General features: G+C 44.1%; 1 protein-coding gene across 1 annotated transcript in view; it reads right to left on the bottom strand.

Annotated features, from left to right (window-relative positions):
- Positions 1–673: 673 nt before the first annotated feature.
- Positions 674–14,672, bottom strand: part of CFAP44 (cilia and flagella associated protein 44) — a 71,621-nt gene continuing 57,622 nt past the window's right edge. Inside the window, exons 29-35 of the mRNA XM_084802068.1 lie at positions 12,085–12,195; positions 9,720–9,850; positions 8,680–8,796; positions 7,679–7,880; positions 4,220–4,380; positions 3,269–3,403; positions 674–2,032 (exon numbers count right to left, since the gene is read on the bottom strand). Of these exons, the coding sequence (XP_084658194.1) occupies positions 1,841–2,032; positions 3,269–3,403; positions 4,220–4,380; positions 7,679–7,880; positions 8,680–8,796; positions 9,720–9,850; positions 12,085–12,195 (1,049 nt within the window). The 3' untranslated portion in view covers positions 674–1,840. The remainder of the gene's footprint in view (positions 2,033–3,268; positions 3,404–4,219; positions 4,381–7,678; positions 7,881–8,679; positions 8,797–9,719; positions 9,851–12,084; positions 12,196–14,672) is intronic.

A 14,672-nucleotide genomic window follows, 5' to 3' on the forward strand; every position in this document is an offset into this window, starting at 1 on the left:
AAAGTGGTACTACCTACCAACTTACCAGCGTGGACACGGAGCACATAGACACATGGACATGTTAGAACTCTATCAGAAAAACCAAGCCCAAGAGAGTACTGGATACACTTCAACCCTCACCGAGACACCATAAAAAGGACACCTAATGCTGTGATATCCACAACCTTTAACCAGTCATCTGACACTCCTTTACCAACCCCCACCCAAAATTGCCAGGGTTTATTGACATACAGAGCTTTCTAGAGGCTTCTACTATGATGCTGCCATTGGTCCATCTGGACCCAACCCTGAGCCTTGCATCAAAAGCCCAGTATTTCTGCTGCTGAACTCAAACCCCAATGTTGCTTCCAGACAGCTAATTGGGCTGGATCCTGTGACTTGGTTCATCTGGCCTTGGCTTCCAACTGGCCTCTGTAACATCTGACCACTTGCAGTGACTCTCTGTGTTGGCGTCAGCCCCCTTGCTGCCTCTAGTAAGAACCCTCTGAGCTCTGACTAACCCGTGGCCTCTAACTTCTTTGTGGTCACAAAGATGGCATTTTACCATGTGAAGCTTAGCCTGTGGCCTGAGCTCTAATATTAGTCATTAAGGGTATAGTCAAAGGCTTCAAATACCAACACCCTGCCATGGAGAACACTGTGACTACTCAATAAATTGCAGTCAATAAAACTGATGCTCCTCATGAATATGTTATTGTTCAATAAATTCTGACATCATGGAAAGGCAAAGACATATCTGTCTATATTGCTGGCAACTGTGTTCACAGATGTGCCGTACAGAAACTTGTAAAGGCTCCAGCACAGCCTCTTCCACAGTAGAGACTTACGGTACAGGGGCGAACCATACACCTGGGAATCCAAAGTGTCACTACTAGCAGGATACCACGTACCAGGAGGATCAGTCTGTTAGGGGTACAACCACGAATGTCCATAAGCCTTGCCTGAGACTGGAAGCACACACTTGAGTTTAAAATGTCGCACATGGGCAAAAGTGGCTGTTACATTCAGTCCCTCAGAAGGATGAAAATCCATTTCATCCCTTTCTTGTGTGGATTCGAACCAGTAATGACTCAGATGAATCCTGACAGAAGGCACGGGAAGGCTAGCGGGGAGTGTCAGGACTTCTGATGGAGTCTCACAGAGCCTAGCTAGAGACCAGCTTCCCTGACTGACTTACTTTGGAAAATGTGCGCCTTAGATTTAAGGAGTGTGCAGAAACTGTGGGTGACTCAGGAAGCTGCCTCTGCCAACCCAAAGTGAGCTGTTTTACAGAGTTTGTCTGCATTTCCTCAGGCCCCAGCCCTCAAATAACTGCTTTAGGAAGTCAACAATAGCAACGCTCACATTTGCATTTCTTATTCTAAGTTATTATTGGCAAGAGATGGTTTGCTGTTTTTCTCTTATGTCCTTCCACAGACTATTTAACACAAACAGTTTATTTTCTAAAGATCCAAGGACTAAGAAAAGGAAGTTTCCTCATGGGTTGCTGAATAATAGTTTTTCTTGCCAATGGCAAAATATTCAGAATACTGGAAAAACATTTTTTTTTTCTGAAAACACTAGTATCTAACAGCTGCTTTCTTACAACCACAAGATTCAGCCTTTTTCATATTCCAGCTAGGCTAAAGACATTTAACTTGTCTTAACACAGTCATAACTGCACGCCAAATGTCACAGTGATTTCTAACCTGGAGAAATACTGTTAATTCACACGGCATGATCCTTTTTACACGCTCTCACTGTGGTTCACTTTATAGTGGGAGGATTGTCGATGGTGATGGGGAAGTAGGCCTGGTGAATTCTGCTGGAACTCTTGGGTGGAAATGAGAAGACAGCAAACTTAAGCATCCGCGGACTTCACTTCATCCTCTTGTGTGGACGTGATGGGCGGGAGGATAAGACCCCCCTTCTTCCGCAAAAGAGCAATCTCTTCCTTTAAGGTCAAGATCTGTTCTGATTGGCTTTGGACCAGTTCGGTGATTTTCTGCCTTGCCACTATATCTGCTTTCCGAGGGCCCTGGAAGGCATTTCCCTGTTCGGGGAAAAGTTTTTTTTTAAAAAAATGTATCACTTACAGTCCATCTAAATAGCTACTGCCTCTTTGGAAGACCGCTGCTTCTCCACTAAAGTCTCACTCGTAAAATGTGTGCCTTTGACAACTTTTGAAATTCAACCTTGCTTTGGAACCCTCTATCAGTCCCTCCCCCCCCAACCCCCCCAACCCCCCCCCACCCCCGCCCCTGGACTTGGCGAGCTCATCACTAGGCCTGAGGCCAGACACAAAGATAAGAAAAATTAAGGGGACCTAAGGTGGGAGAGGAGTCCTTCACACTGGGGTCTAGCTGAAGTCTTTCACAAGATGAGAGTGACTTCTAGCACAGCTAAAAATCTGCTGCGAAGGTTGCCTGTTTAGAGGCAGTGTTCCTTTTATAGACATTTCAAGGAACAATGTTAAAAGAGCCATGAACTATGCATAAAGTTGAAGCACACGAGACCTTAAGGTATGATCTTTCTTTGTTCCTAGCTGAAAACCTGCGATTCTCCGGAACCTTACAAAGAAGACATGTCGGCTCCCAGGTGCCACCCTTGTGGCCTGTGGTTTTCTCATCTCAAATTTCAAACAAGTTCCCAGCTGATGCAGATGCTGGTCCTCAGGGGACCATAATTTGAAAACACCTGGCTTAAACTATTTCCAGGATGCTTAAATAAAATAATACAGGGTTGACTAAGCAAGACAACTGATGTTTCTGCGGACATTATAGGAGATGTCGGGCCACTAGAGGACAAGGCTCGGTTCGGGGAATGTTTATTAAATAAGTGCTACCCGTCGCATACTCTGTTGTAAGTGCATTCTTAGGCTCAGTACGGACTCCATAATGACAAGTTGAAAAACCCTCAAAAAAAAAAAAAAGTAAGCATTTCATAAGGTAACATGTAGGATTCCACAGTTCAAGATGCCCTCTTCCTGTCAAGCCAAATCGACATATTGAAAATGGAGACTGATGGCAACCAAACTCATGGAGACCAGTGGCAGCATTATCTATGTCTATTACCTTACCTCTCCAAGATTGAGCTGAAGTTTATAGATAGGTATTCATATGCGCTCGTGACACGCAAGAGACAGTTGATAAAAACCAGCCCCACTCAGGAAGCCCTAACCTGGCTAATAGTCAGCATCCAGGGACAGATGGCCTGGAAGTGGTCCAGGGTCAAGGTCTGTTTAGATGCCAGTGTGCTGCAGGGTATTGGATCCTGCAAAGGAACGCACCTGCTGGTTCTGGAGCGTGTTCAACCTGGAGTCCAGCTTCTTCTTCTCGAGGCACAGGTCATTCATCTGGTGCAGCTTTTTGGTGTGCTCTTTTGTCTTCATCATTAGTTCCCACCGCACTTGAGCAATCTTTTCCTACCAGGGAAGGAAGGTGGAACACGGACTAAGCGAATAGGAGAGGAAATAAAATGAGTATCCAGTTCACTCAAAACCATCACTGGGCACATAGCTCAAAGGTAGAGTGGTTTCCAACCATGCATTAGGCCTTGGGTTCAGTCCTTAAAACTAGGGGGTGGGGGTGGGGGAGAATGTAAATTTAAAGCCAATCATGCAAAGGGAAGACTATGTGTACATCAAAATATAATCCGAAACCAGTATAAAAATGTGAGCAGAAACAATTGTATTGGGTCTGGATTAGAGGAAACTATCAAACGTTTGCTGCCGCGCCTAGTGACCTGCATTCCATCCGCAGGACCCACTTGGTGGAATGTGAGAACCAACTGTAGCAAGTTGTCCTCTGACTGCCACAGATGCACTATGGTGCTGCTGTGTGCACATATATATAACAATATAAGGGTAATTGATCAATGGCGCTGGGGATTGGACTCAGGACTTTGCACAGGCTAAGCAAGTATTGTCCTCACTGAGCTACAACCCCAACCCCTCCAAATTGGAATAGTAGGCCAAAACTACTAAGTGGAGCAACTGCAGTTCTCAGAGAACAGTCAGTGGTTCCACGCCCAAAACCATGAAAGTATATATATTTTAATGCATCATTTGGTACTTCAAGATAGGCAAGTCTCTCTCATTAAACACAGCGACACGGGGCGCCCTGGGTGCTGCGCAGATAGTCCCCAAGAGCCAGTTAAGCATCACCAGGATTTTATAACTCCTTCAAATGTAGCCAAAGATGAGGACGATGGCGACAGCATCCCCTTCCTTTCTCCTCACCTCCCACATCCTTATTTCCTTGGCGTTCGACAGCTCCTTTCGAAGTTTTTTGATCTTCAGTTCTTCAAGTGTTGTGTTAACAGAAAGGGTCTGGAGGGCTTCCAGATCGATCACACGCCCAAACTTGCTGATCATTAGGTCACGGACTGTTTCTTCCATTTCTGAAAGACAGTCACTGTCTCAGTCTCGGCAGTGGTCCTAACCGACCGTAAATGAACAAAGCCTGAACAAGAAGACACCAAGGGACAGCCTTTGCAGGACCATAAAGATTTTTGTTAGCAAGAACATTTCCCCTATGGATGCTTGCCTTCTGCTTTTCTTACTTAAAGTACTGGTTCACAGGCAGCTTTTTTCATTGCCACGATTCTATGTAAAATGGGCTCATTTTCCCTAAGTGGCTTGTACGCTCTGATCTCTGTCCCTCCTCAACTACTGCTGGGCTCCACCTAGATTATTAAGTTATGTGATTTTTCTAATTGATGTCTACAGAAGCTAATATTAAGAACAGAGCAGGCCCTCTGTAGAACTTTCCATTCTTACGCCAACCAAACATTATAGTAAGTTCTTGTGGTCCTTCTCAAGCAAGACACGCCTAGTCTGCTCTGCTCCCCCTCTTTGCTACTCCCTTCTGTTTCCCACACCTCTCCTCATTTGCTCCACTGCAGATTTAATCTTGGAAAATAATAGTAAACGGAAGAGTCTTTTCCATACGCTACATAAGGTACACTAGCTTTTCAGGGTTCTAGGAGAGAGAGAGAGAGAGAGAGAGAGAGAGAGAGAGAGAGAGAGAGACAGAGAGAGACAGAGACAGAGAGACAGAGACAGAGACACAGAGACATGTGTGTTCACATGTGTGTGCATGCTCATGTGTATGTGTGCATGTGAGTGCATGCGTATGTTTGTGTTTAAAGAAATGGAACACTAAACACACAATTGGCAATAGTGGTTTCCTCTGTGTAAGAGAAAAACAAGAGAATGCACAGCTACAACACTGGCAACATTAAGCTGGGAGAAATATTCACTGGATCCATTTTGTTTTGACCCTCCATGACTTACACAAACCAAACATTATAAAAAAGTATGTTAAGAGAGAGTTATCTTCCTAGCATGCATGTTACACACCACCTTAATTCCGGGTGGATTGCAAACACAGTGTAGCACTTATAATAGAAGAATATTTAAAAACATAATTCAAAAAACCATTGACACAAAATGCCTACATTTATCAGGTATAACATGCCATTCTGACATGTGAATTGGATAAGGGTCGAACTGAGCCAAGTAAATTACTTCACAAGTTCATCTCCACCCCACCTTGTGAGCACATAGAACACTTAAAATCTATATATTCTGTTTTATGATGTACTTCTTTTTATTTTATGTGCACTGGTGTTTTCCTGCATACACGTCTGTGTGAGGGAGTTACAGGCAGCTGTGAGCCGCCATGTGGTCGCTAGGAATCGAACCCAGGACCTCTGGAAGAGCAGCCAGTGCTCTTAACCTCTGAGCTAACTCTCCAGCCTCTAAAACCTATTATTGTCTTAGCAATGTTAAAGAACACAATCATTGTTGTTACCTAGTAACCATGTAGTATGCAAAAGAATACTTTTGAATCTATTTCTCTTTTCCTCAAAATTCTGTAGTAAGGAAACCAGCTCCCCCACGCACCCCACCTCACCCAATAGGCCTCTGCTTACCGTCAAACTCTGCTCTATGCTTCTAAGTTTTGTTTATATTTTTTGAGGCAGGGCTTCATTATAGAGCCCAGGCTGCCTTCAAATTTGTGACCCTCTTCACTTAAGTTTTCTGAAAGTTGAGATAGTAGGTGTGTGTCACCACTCCTGATAAGTTCAGCATTTTTTTAGTAACCACATATTAGTAAAATCATATGGTGTTTTATTCTTCAGGGCCTGGCTTATTTTGCTTAACACAGTGCCCTCCAGATTAATCTACACTGTTGTAAAATGACAGTATCTTGGTCTTTTTCAGGGCTGCTAATACTAGTGTTAATGCTAATACTAATGCTTAACTAATTTTGTTATGGTTGGTACCACATTTTCTTTGTCCACTCATCTGCTGGTGGAACTCTTGGCTTCACTCTGCATCTTGGCTGTTTCAAAAGTGCCGCACTGACCATGGCTGTGCAGACAGACAGACAGTTGATAAGCTGACTTGATTTCTCTTATATATACAGCCCATAGAGGGATTGCTGCCTCAAAACTTACCTTTTTGTTTGTTAGTTTTTGTTTTGTTTCAAAATAGAGTTTCACTATGTAGCCCAGGCTGTCCTGGAGCTCACTACGTAGAGCAGGCTGGCCTTGAACTCACAGAGATCTGCCAGTCTCTGCCTTCCAAGTGCTGAGATTAAAGGCGTGCGCTACTACTTCCAGCCAAAACTTACCTTTAACAAAAGGATTTTTTTTAAAGGATTTCTTTAAAAGACACATACAACATGCTCATCATAAATAGATAAATTTACCATATTCAGACTTTAGATACCTTTTCCTACTTTAATGTAAAATTAAAAAAAAAATTGACCCAACGAGAATGGACAATGAACCAAAATCTTAAGAATTCCCCCAAATCAATAAAAAAGCAAATGAAAAAATGAGCAAAAGAATATGACAGACATAATAGCAAGGAACATAAGAATGGCATATAACTAACTCTCTGTAAAAATGTTCAATGTCACAAAAGAACTGTGGCCAAAAAGCACAGTGAAGTATATTTAGACATCTACCAGACTGTGAAAAAAAAAAATACTAGAATCTGAAAGATACAAATAAAGACCCAGCAGCCCTTACACACTACTTTGGGGAGGACACCTGGGCTCAGTCACTCTGTGGAGCAGTTTGGACAAGATGTTGGGGAACTGAGAAATGGGCAAATGCTCTTAGAACCCACAGACCCGTTATGCATGTGTGCAGAAGGAACCATGTACAGGAGGCCTAAATGCTCGCGAGATGACTGGAGAAGCAAATACGTTACTTGTATTCGTAAAACGGGACATCGCAGTAGCAGCTAAACAGAATAAATTACCTGAAGCAATATAAATAATGAGCCAGGGTGTACAGAGGTGCACCGCAGACTCCTGAGTATCATCACAGAAGTATGCTGGGAAGTTGTCCACGCTGTGTGAAAATACATGGGCGTGGGTGCCTCTATACCGTGTGACCAGCGCTGGAGGAGCAGCACATAGTTCTAGAAAGAGGAGGGGCTGTGCACTGGCTCCAGCTTGGCTACGGGTACCGCAAAAGACTACCACACTGTTCTGTATTTTCTCATATACAGAGAGAAATAGAAGTCTTTCCCCTTTAAAACAGGAAGTGAAAGGTGTTTTGCTTCCCCTCAGTGGTGCTGGGTCTGTGGTTCCAGTTTTCCAAGGTGGAATCCGCCTTGTTAGTTTTCTTTTTTGCACCAGCTAAGTGTTGCTAGCAGTCCGCTGGCTAAACTACTCACTGTGGATGGTTTTGGCCATCTCTCTCTTCTCGCGGATGAGCAGCTTCCGCCTCTCCCTGCATTCTTTGTTCAGTTTCTGCTGCTTGGCGTTCTCCTCCTGCAGCTGGACGATTCGCTCCTGCAGTCGCCCCAGGGAGTGACTGGAGAAGACCAAGGTCCCAGAAAGGTCATCCGGCACCTCCCCAAACACCACGTACTCTATCTACAAAACACAGAACAAAGCAAATAGTAATCAGAACCAAAACAGCCAAAGGCCAGCCTGAAGGCAAGGCAACCGGTTAGGAGCCCTTCTTCCCTGCCTAACCTCTCCTTTTCAGCCCAGCGGCAGGCGACCAGGTAAACAGAAAGTCGTCATCAAAGAATAAGCCACATTGGGTCTCCTTGGGGAAAGCAAACCTCTAGAGTAAGCCTCACCTGATATCTGCTCCTTAACAATAGGACAGACATTGCAAGGATGACATGACAAACTGTTGCCTGTAGCTCAACCAGTTTGATCGAGATCCCACAAAAATGTCAATAAACTGATTTTTGGAGTGTTTCTTGCCCTCTTAAGAATGGATATGAATTACCACAGTTTAATATAAGTCATAATTCAAGTAGACAGTGAAAATGAATGGAGATAGAAAAAAAAAAGAATATTTCTGTCTTGTCCTGACCTCCCACATTCATGACATTAAGATAAGGTTTCTGTTCATTGGTTCGCAGCTGATTAAAGATGGAAGGAAAGCGGCCTGAGTACAAGACCCACCATCTCGACTTCCAGCCATCTCCTTCTTACGTCATTCCTCCAGACCTGAGTGACGGAGGGCCATACGGAAAAGCGTGCGTGTTTTAGTGCTTTGCTTTAGCTAACAGTTTGCAGGGCGGAGGAGAGTTTCGGATGTCATTTTGTAGACAGAATCCTCCCACCAAGGGCCAGGGTACAGGTACAGCGCAGGTGAATCTCTCTCTGGGAAAGGTTAGGAACGCCCCAGTTTGCACCCGAGTCCTGGTGGAGTCACCTGGTGGATCTTGAGAGGAATGACAACCAGCAGTTCGTTCAGCCGCTGCTGTTTCTCCCGCTGATATGCCTCCAGGGCCTCCTCCGCCGCGTTCAGGTTTGTTCCCACAACTTTTACCTGAAGGAAGCCACACGAGAGATAGGGACACAGTTTAGTCAAAGTACACATAGCCAAGGCGGTAAATGACAGCACAGCGGGAGGAAGCACACCCGGTACAGGATGTGACAGCATGAGGACCTGCACAAGACACCCCAGAGACTTGTGTGTCCCAGAGGGACAAACGGCAGGGAATAAGACGCAAAGATAGGAGAGAGAGGATGAGGGAGAAGGGAAAGACACACATCCTAGCCTGACAGGAAGAAAGGAATACACGTTTCTGAGAGCCATCCCACTCCCACCTGTCCCCCCCGCCCCCACTTCTCCCACCTGCAGCAAAGCACACCCTGAAGGGATCTAAGGCTCTGGCAGGCCTTGCCTTTCTTCCCCATTCCCTCTCCCTTGCTAACCACTGCTAGATAGCATTCCTAAAGCTAACATCCAGGGCCTATTCCCTTACCTGACCACTTCCTTCCTTCTGAGGCTCACTACCAAGGCACAGCTATTAAAGTATTAAAGTTCAGCAGTCAAAAGCTCCCTTTTGGCTACCTTAAGTAACTTGTCCAATCAAAATTGAACACCTCATCCTGTCAAAGAGTTGCACCCTTTACCTTTAGAAACTGCCGTTTGCCTTTGTGCCACTTTGGGCTCCTCTCTATCCAGAGGCAGTAGTCCTTTGTCCCTCTAGGACAAACACCCCCCCTCCTTTTCCTCTTCTCCCTCATCCTCTATCTTCTGTCATTGTCTCTTATTCCCTGTCCTCTGTCCCTCTGGGACAAATAAATCTCTTTTGTGCTGAGACACTGGTCATGAGGGTCCTGAGATGATACTTTTCCTTTCAAAAGCTGTCGATAGCTTCTCTGAGAAGTTCTAGCAATGTCAAGCCTGTGAAATATGGGTGTGGTTAGCATGTTAGGAGACAAAATGTACGTAGACCTCCATACTTTTTTGGAGAGTGTATCACATTCTTTCTTCAGGTTATCAACAATTTTCTTTTCTTCAACTAAGGCTTCTTCAATGTCCAGCCTTTTCTCTCGAAGTTGGAGGGCCAGTTCAAAGAGATTTGGATCACAATCTAAAAAGAGTTCAAATCAGAAGGCAGCCCCGCATGGCAGGAAATGCAGTGGTGCTAGAAACAGGGGGCTTAGAGATTCGGAATCAACATCAACTCCCCTCAGCTATTTGCAGACCCACACTAGATCCAGTGAGATCAATTATTTTCCTTCTTTTAAAAAACAAGATGTGTGTATGTGGGCGTTTGGAGGTCAGAGAACAACATCAGCATCATTGTCTGCTGGGGAACAGTTTCCTCTGAGATTGAAACACTCTACCCTACTGGGGAACTCTCCAAGTAGCTTCAGGAAGTCCCTGAAACTGACAAGATTCACTAAGTCTTTCTCTGCCAGAGTCCGGAGGCTGAGCTGCAGAGAAGACTGCGGCAAATCAAGCTGCACAGATGACGGAGGCCAGACCCATTTGCCTGGAAGAAGCTTGAATAAGCTGAGCTGCCTTAAAGAGTTTTAGACCAGAGTCCCTTGGAAGGGATACTCTTCAATCTCTTGAGACGCCTGTACGCTGTGAAGTATACTCTAAGTTCCCAGCTGTCTTTGAGTCATTTCTGTTCCTATAAGTAGCCTTTTATCCATATCCCCATAAGTTATTTCAATAAACCCCATTAGTTTGCCTAATTGGACTTGGGTGGTGTTCACACTTTGGTCTACCATGGGCTGCCTATCTGGGTGAGTAGACATGTATATTACGTCTCTGCAGGAAAAGTTTTGTCACACAATAATGCTTTCCACCTTGTTTGAGGCAGGGTCTCCTGTTGTTTGCCAGTAAATTCATTAGGCTAACTGGCCCGAGAGTATCTGGGGTTCTTGTGTTTCTGCTACCTTTCCAGCTTTATGTGGGTTCTTGGGATCCAAACTCGGGTCCTCACACTTCTTTGGTAAGCATTTTACTCAATGAGCCATCTCTGATGCCCCAATTGTCCTTATTTTGTTGATGAAAACCTTCATGGGGGGGCTGTTATGATATAGATACAATGGGCATCAAGTGCATGCTTTTGTTTGAGCTGTTACACTAAAGCCATGGTTATACACTGAAGAATAGATAAAAATGCGAAATTGGAATATTGAACTGGAACTGTGTGTAGGTGGCACATGCCTGTAATCCTAGCAATAAGGAGATGGAGGAGTGAGGGCTGCAAGTTCAGGACCAGGCTAAGCCACATAGTAAGACTCAGTCTCAGAAACCCAGTGGCTGGGAATGTAGCTCAGCAGCACAGCGCTGGCCTAGCATGAATAAGAGCTTAAGTTTGACCCCTCCCTCCAACCACAAAATACAATAGCCAAGTGGGATTTGGGAGCCCTAGTTGTAGCCCAGCTCGGCCATTAGACTAATCCCTCTGTAATGTAACAAGGCCCTCTAATCCCACTGTAATGTAACAAGGTGAATCAAGAGATTTTTAATGTACTCATAAATATTGTATATTTTAAAATAATATACAGTCTTTGGGCTGGAGAAATGTCTTGGTGGTTAAGCGCTCATACTGCCCTTGCAGAGGACCTGAGTTCAGTCCCTCGTAGCTCTGTCAGGTAGCTCACAACCGCCTGTAATCCCAGAGCCTGGGGGATCCTACGCCTTTGACCTCCATAAGCACCTTCATACACATAGTTATTTTTTTTTTTTTAATTACGAGGCTTTTGTCCTCAAAATTAAAGCAAGACTTAAGCTTTATTTGAAATAGAATCTCCAAGTTCGGAGTAAAACTATGTTTAAAATTCCTGGAAATTCAACTTATAACAAAATGGAATAGATTTTTTTTCCCCACTGAACTATTGATTTAGAAATATTGTAAGCATACTGATACAATGGTTCTGGGACAGTTTCACTAGTTTAAAAAAAAAAAAAAAGAAATTGCTAACAAGTTCTAGAAAGCCGGTATGGCGTGTCATTACAGATTTGAGTTTAAAAATTGAGTTTGTCAAAAAGAAAATATTGTGTTGTGTGTGTGTGTGACGTACAATTTGCCATTTGCCCACAAAATTAATTTGCTACACAACTCATATCTCTGAATTAGTAGTTGTTTTCATAGATTAATATTTATTAATAAAAACCTGTCTAAATTAGGACTGGATAATAATTCTCCCAGAGAGCCATCTCAAAATGCTTGTAGGCTTTACTTCATACATTTTTAAAACTATTCCCTTCTTAAGTGTTATTATGGGATATATAGAAAAGGACCGTCTCTGTGTTGATAGCCCACATTCCCACTAGGCAGAGAACACGAGCCTTTGCCCAACTTACTCGTTGGGCAGATGGAGTCATCAAAGACGTCGTCTTCAGAGCCGGAAGCGTCCTCATCGCTCTCCAGGCTGGACTCCTCTTCACTGGATTCCTCGCTCTCCTCGTCTTCTTCTAAGGAGAGAAGATGATCTTATTAGTAGAGCAGGTCCTACAGCACCAATCACAGGGTTTCCCAGCAGTCAACTACCAGGGAAAAGACACAGCGAGAAGAGTATAAAACCATTAAAGACACAGACCACGCACCCTGTCCTCAACTCGTTGAATCCAGTCAGAGCGAGAATGCTGCTATGGTAGCTTGGTGAACCCACACCCTTGCCAGCTGACAAAATCCCCAAATATCCCCTTCCCCTAATAGTATATCACTGCTCTGCCTTTGATGAAAATTCTGTTAGATTTTAGCAAAGAATTACCCCGCTCGGTAGTAATTTCCTATCCACTGGCCGGTCCCTTGCACCTCTGTTACAGGTTACCAGTTATTTTTGCATCCAGAGTTGAACTCTACCCTTTTCCCACCTCAAAACCTCATTTTAGTAGCCACCTGGATTGTCTGTGTGATTGTCCTTTAGCAAGGGTCATGAATAACTTTCCATTATTGTGCTGTATATAGCATTTAATAAAATACACAAATGTCTGAATAGTAAAATATATATCATCTCCAAGATAAGTGATTAAGGACCCTTTATCATGTCTTATTTTTCTCTTAAAATAGCTGGAACCATCTAGGAACCACACATCACAAATCTGCAACTCTTGTCTTATGGAACTTCAAATTAGACGTAAGAGACAGACTTTATACTTTTAAGATTCATTCATTAATTTATTCATTTTTAGCTGGAGCCTCCATATGCTGGGTGAACACTCTACCACAAGCTTAACTCCTACCCCTCTTTTAATTTTAATTTTAATTTTATTTGAGACAGGGAAGGACTAAATTGTGCTGGCCTTGAACTTGTAGGCCAAGCAGACCAAACTTGTACTCGTTTTAACCACCTGGGTAGCCTGGGTAGCCAGGGTTACAAGCCTATACTTCTGTGCCAGGATTTTTGTACATTTCTGAAAATTACCTTGTGCCACAATATAAGACAGGTCAGAAACATTTTAAATCTAAGTATCTTTACATAGACTTCTGCCTTCTGAAAAGGAACCAGATCCACTTTTCCCTATTTCTCCCAATAAATATGGGTAAGTGTTATGTCAAATTCTGAGGAGGGGGGGAAGCAAACCAATGACATACCTCAGAACCTGAAAAGCAATACCGTGGAGGGTTCCCTGGGTCTTTTTGCTTGTGCATGTCAGACTTGGAGAGGAATGTGTTGGCAACCTTTACACTCCAACGGATGCAAGAGATGTAGAAAAGTCCAGGAAACACTTACTCTCATTTGCCAGAAGATTGGAAAAGGGCAGCCTTACAAGCCAAAATTTTTAGATAATACTATTCCAACTAAATACGAAAAGAAAACCTTGGTCCCATTTCCAACCACATCATCAAAGGCCAAATGAGACCAAATGTGTGCTCTGATGTGGCTGCAATGAAGCCTCTCAATGTTCCAAGTAGGATGCTATCACGGGTAGGCAGAGTAGGGGATTGGGACATTCATCCCTGCTGGCTAATAAACTCTCTCACTGCTACCAACACCAATGCAGCTATAGAGAACACATGGTTAGGCCGGGTGTGGAGGCACTTGCCTTTAATTCAGCATCTGGGAGGCAGAGGCAGACGGAATTCAAGTTTGAGGCCAGCCTGGTCTACATAGCTGTTAGCTCCAGGACATCCAGGACTACATAGAGAAAAATCTGTCTCAACAAACAAAAAGATCGCATGGGTAGGCTGCACCTCTCCCATCTTGCAGTACCAAGAAGATGCCTGGAGGAGAGTCAGGGTATCACTACTGGCCGTGGGTACCAAGTCTGTCTCCACCATGGTGTCAATGGAGACCGCATGTGGAGCTAGAACTCACTCCCACAGACAGCAGTAACAAGGACGACCTACTTTTCTTTGGCAACAATGAAGACGGAATGGTGGTATTTCTCCTTTAAGAATAGGGACAGCAGAAGATGCCAGGGGACAGCCTATCTTATGGCAGGCTCAGTAGGGAAGTCTGAAGATCCACCTCCCATAAAACATCACCACAGTAGCAGCGGGGAGGAAAACATGATGGTCGCTAACACCATACCTACTCAGGTCTCTACATCAGTGGTGGCTGCACTCTGTCAGATTGCAGAGGACTAGCAAGAAAGTCTTCTGGAGAGCGTATCAGTTTCTTTTCTGTTGCTGTGATAAAAGTTCCTCGGCAAAAGTAATTTAAAAGAGAAAGGCCTCATTTGGCTCATGGTTCTGGATTGCAGTCTATCACGGCAGGGAACAAAAGGAGCAATAGCTTGAGAGAATGAGACATGCTTCTAAACCCATAGCGAAGGGCAGAAAGCAATGAACTGCTGCATGCATCCTTGGGCTCAGCTCATTTTTCCCTACTGTGATATAGTTCAGAATCCCCTTTCTAGGAAATGGTGCCACCCATAACGGGCAGGTCTTTCCATCTCAACGAACACAATCAAGACATGTTCCCGTACACCAGGCTAATCTAGAT

The sequence above is a fragment of the Acomys minous genome (assembly GCF_964271855.1).
Source record: "Acomys minous genome assembly, chromosome: 11".
NCBI lineage: Eukaryota > Metazoa > Chordata > Mammalia > Rodentia > Muridae > Acomys > Acomys minous.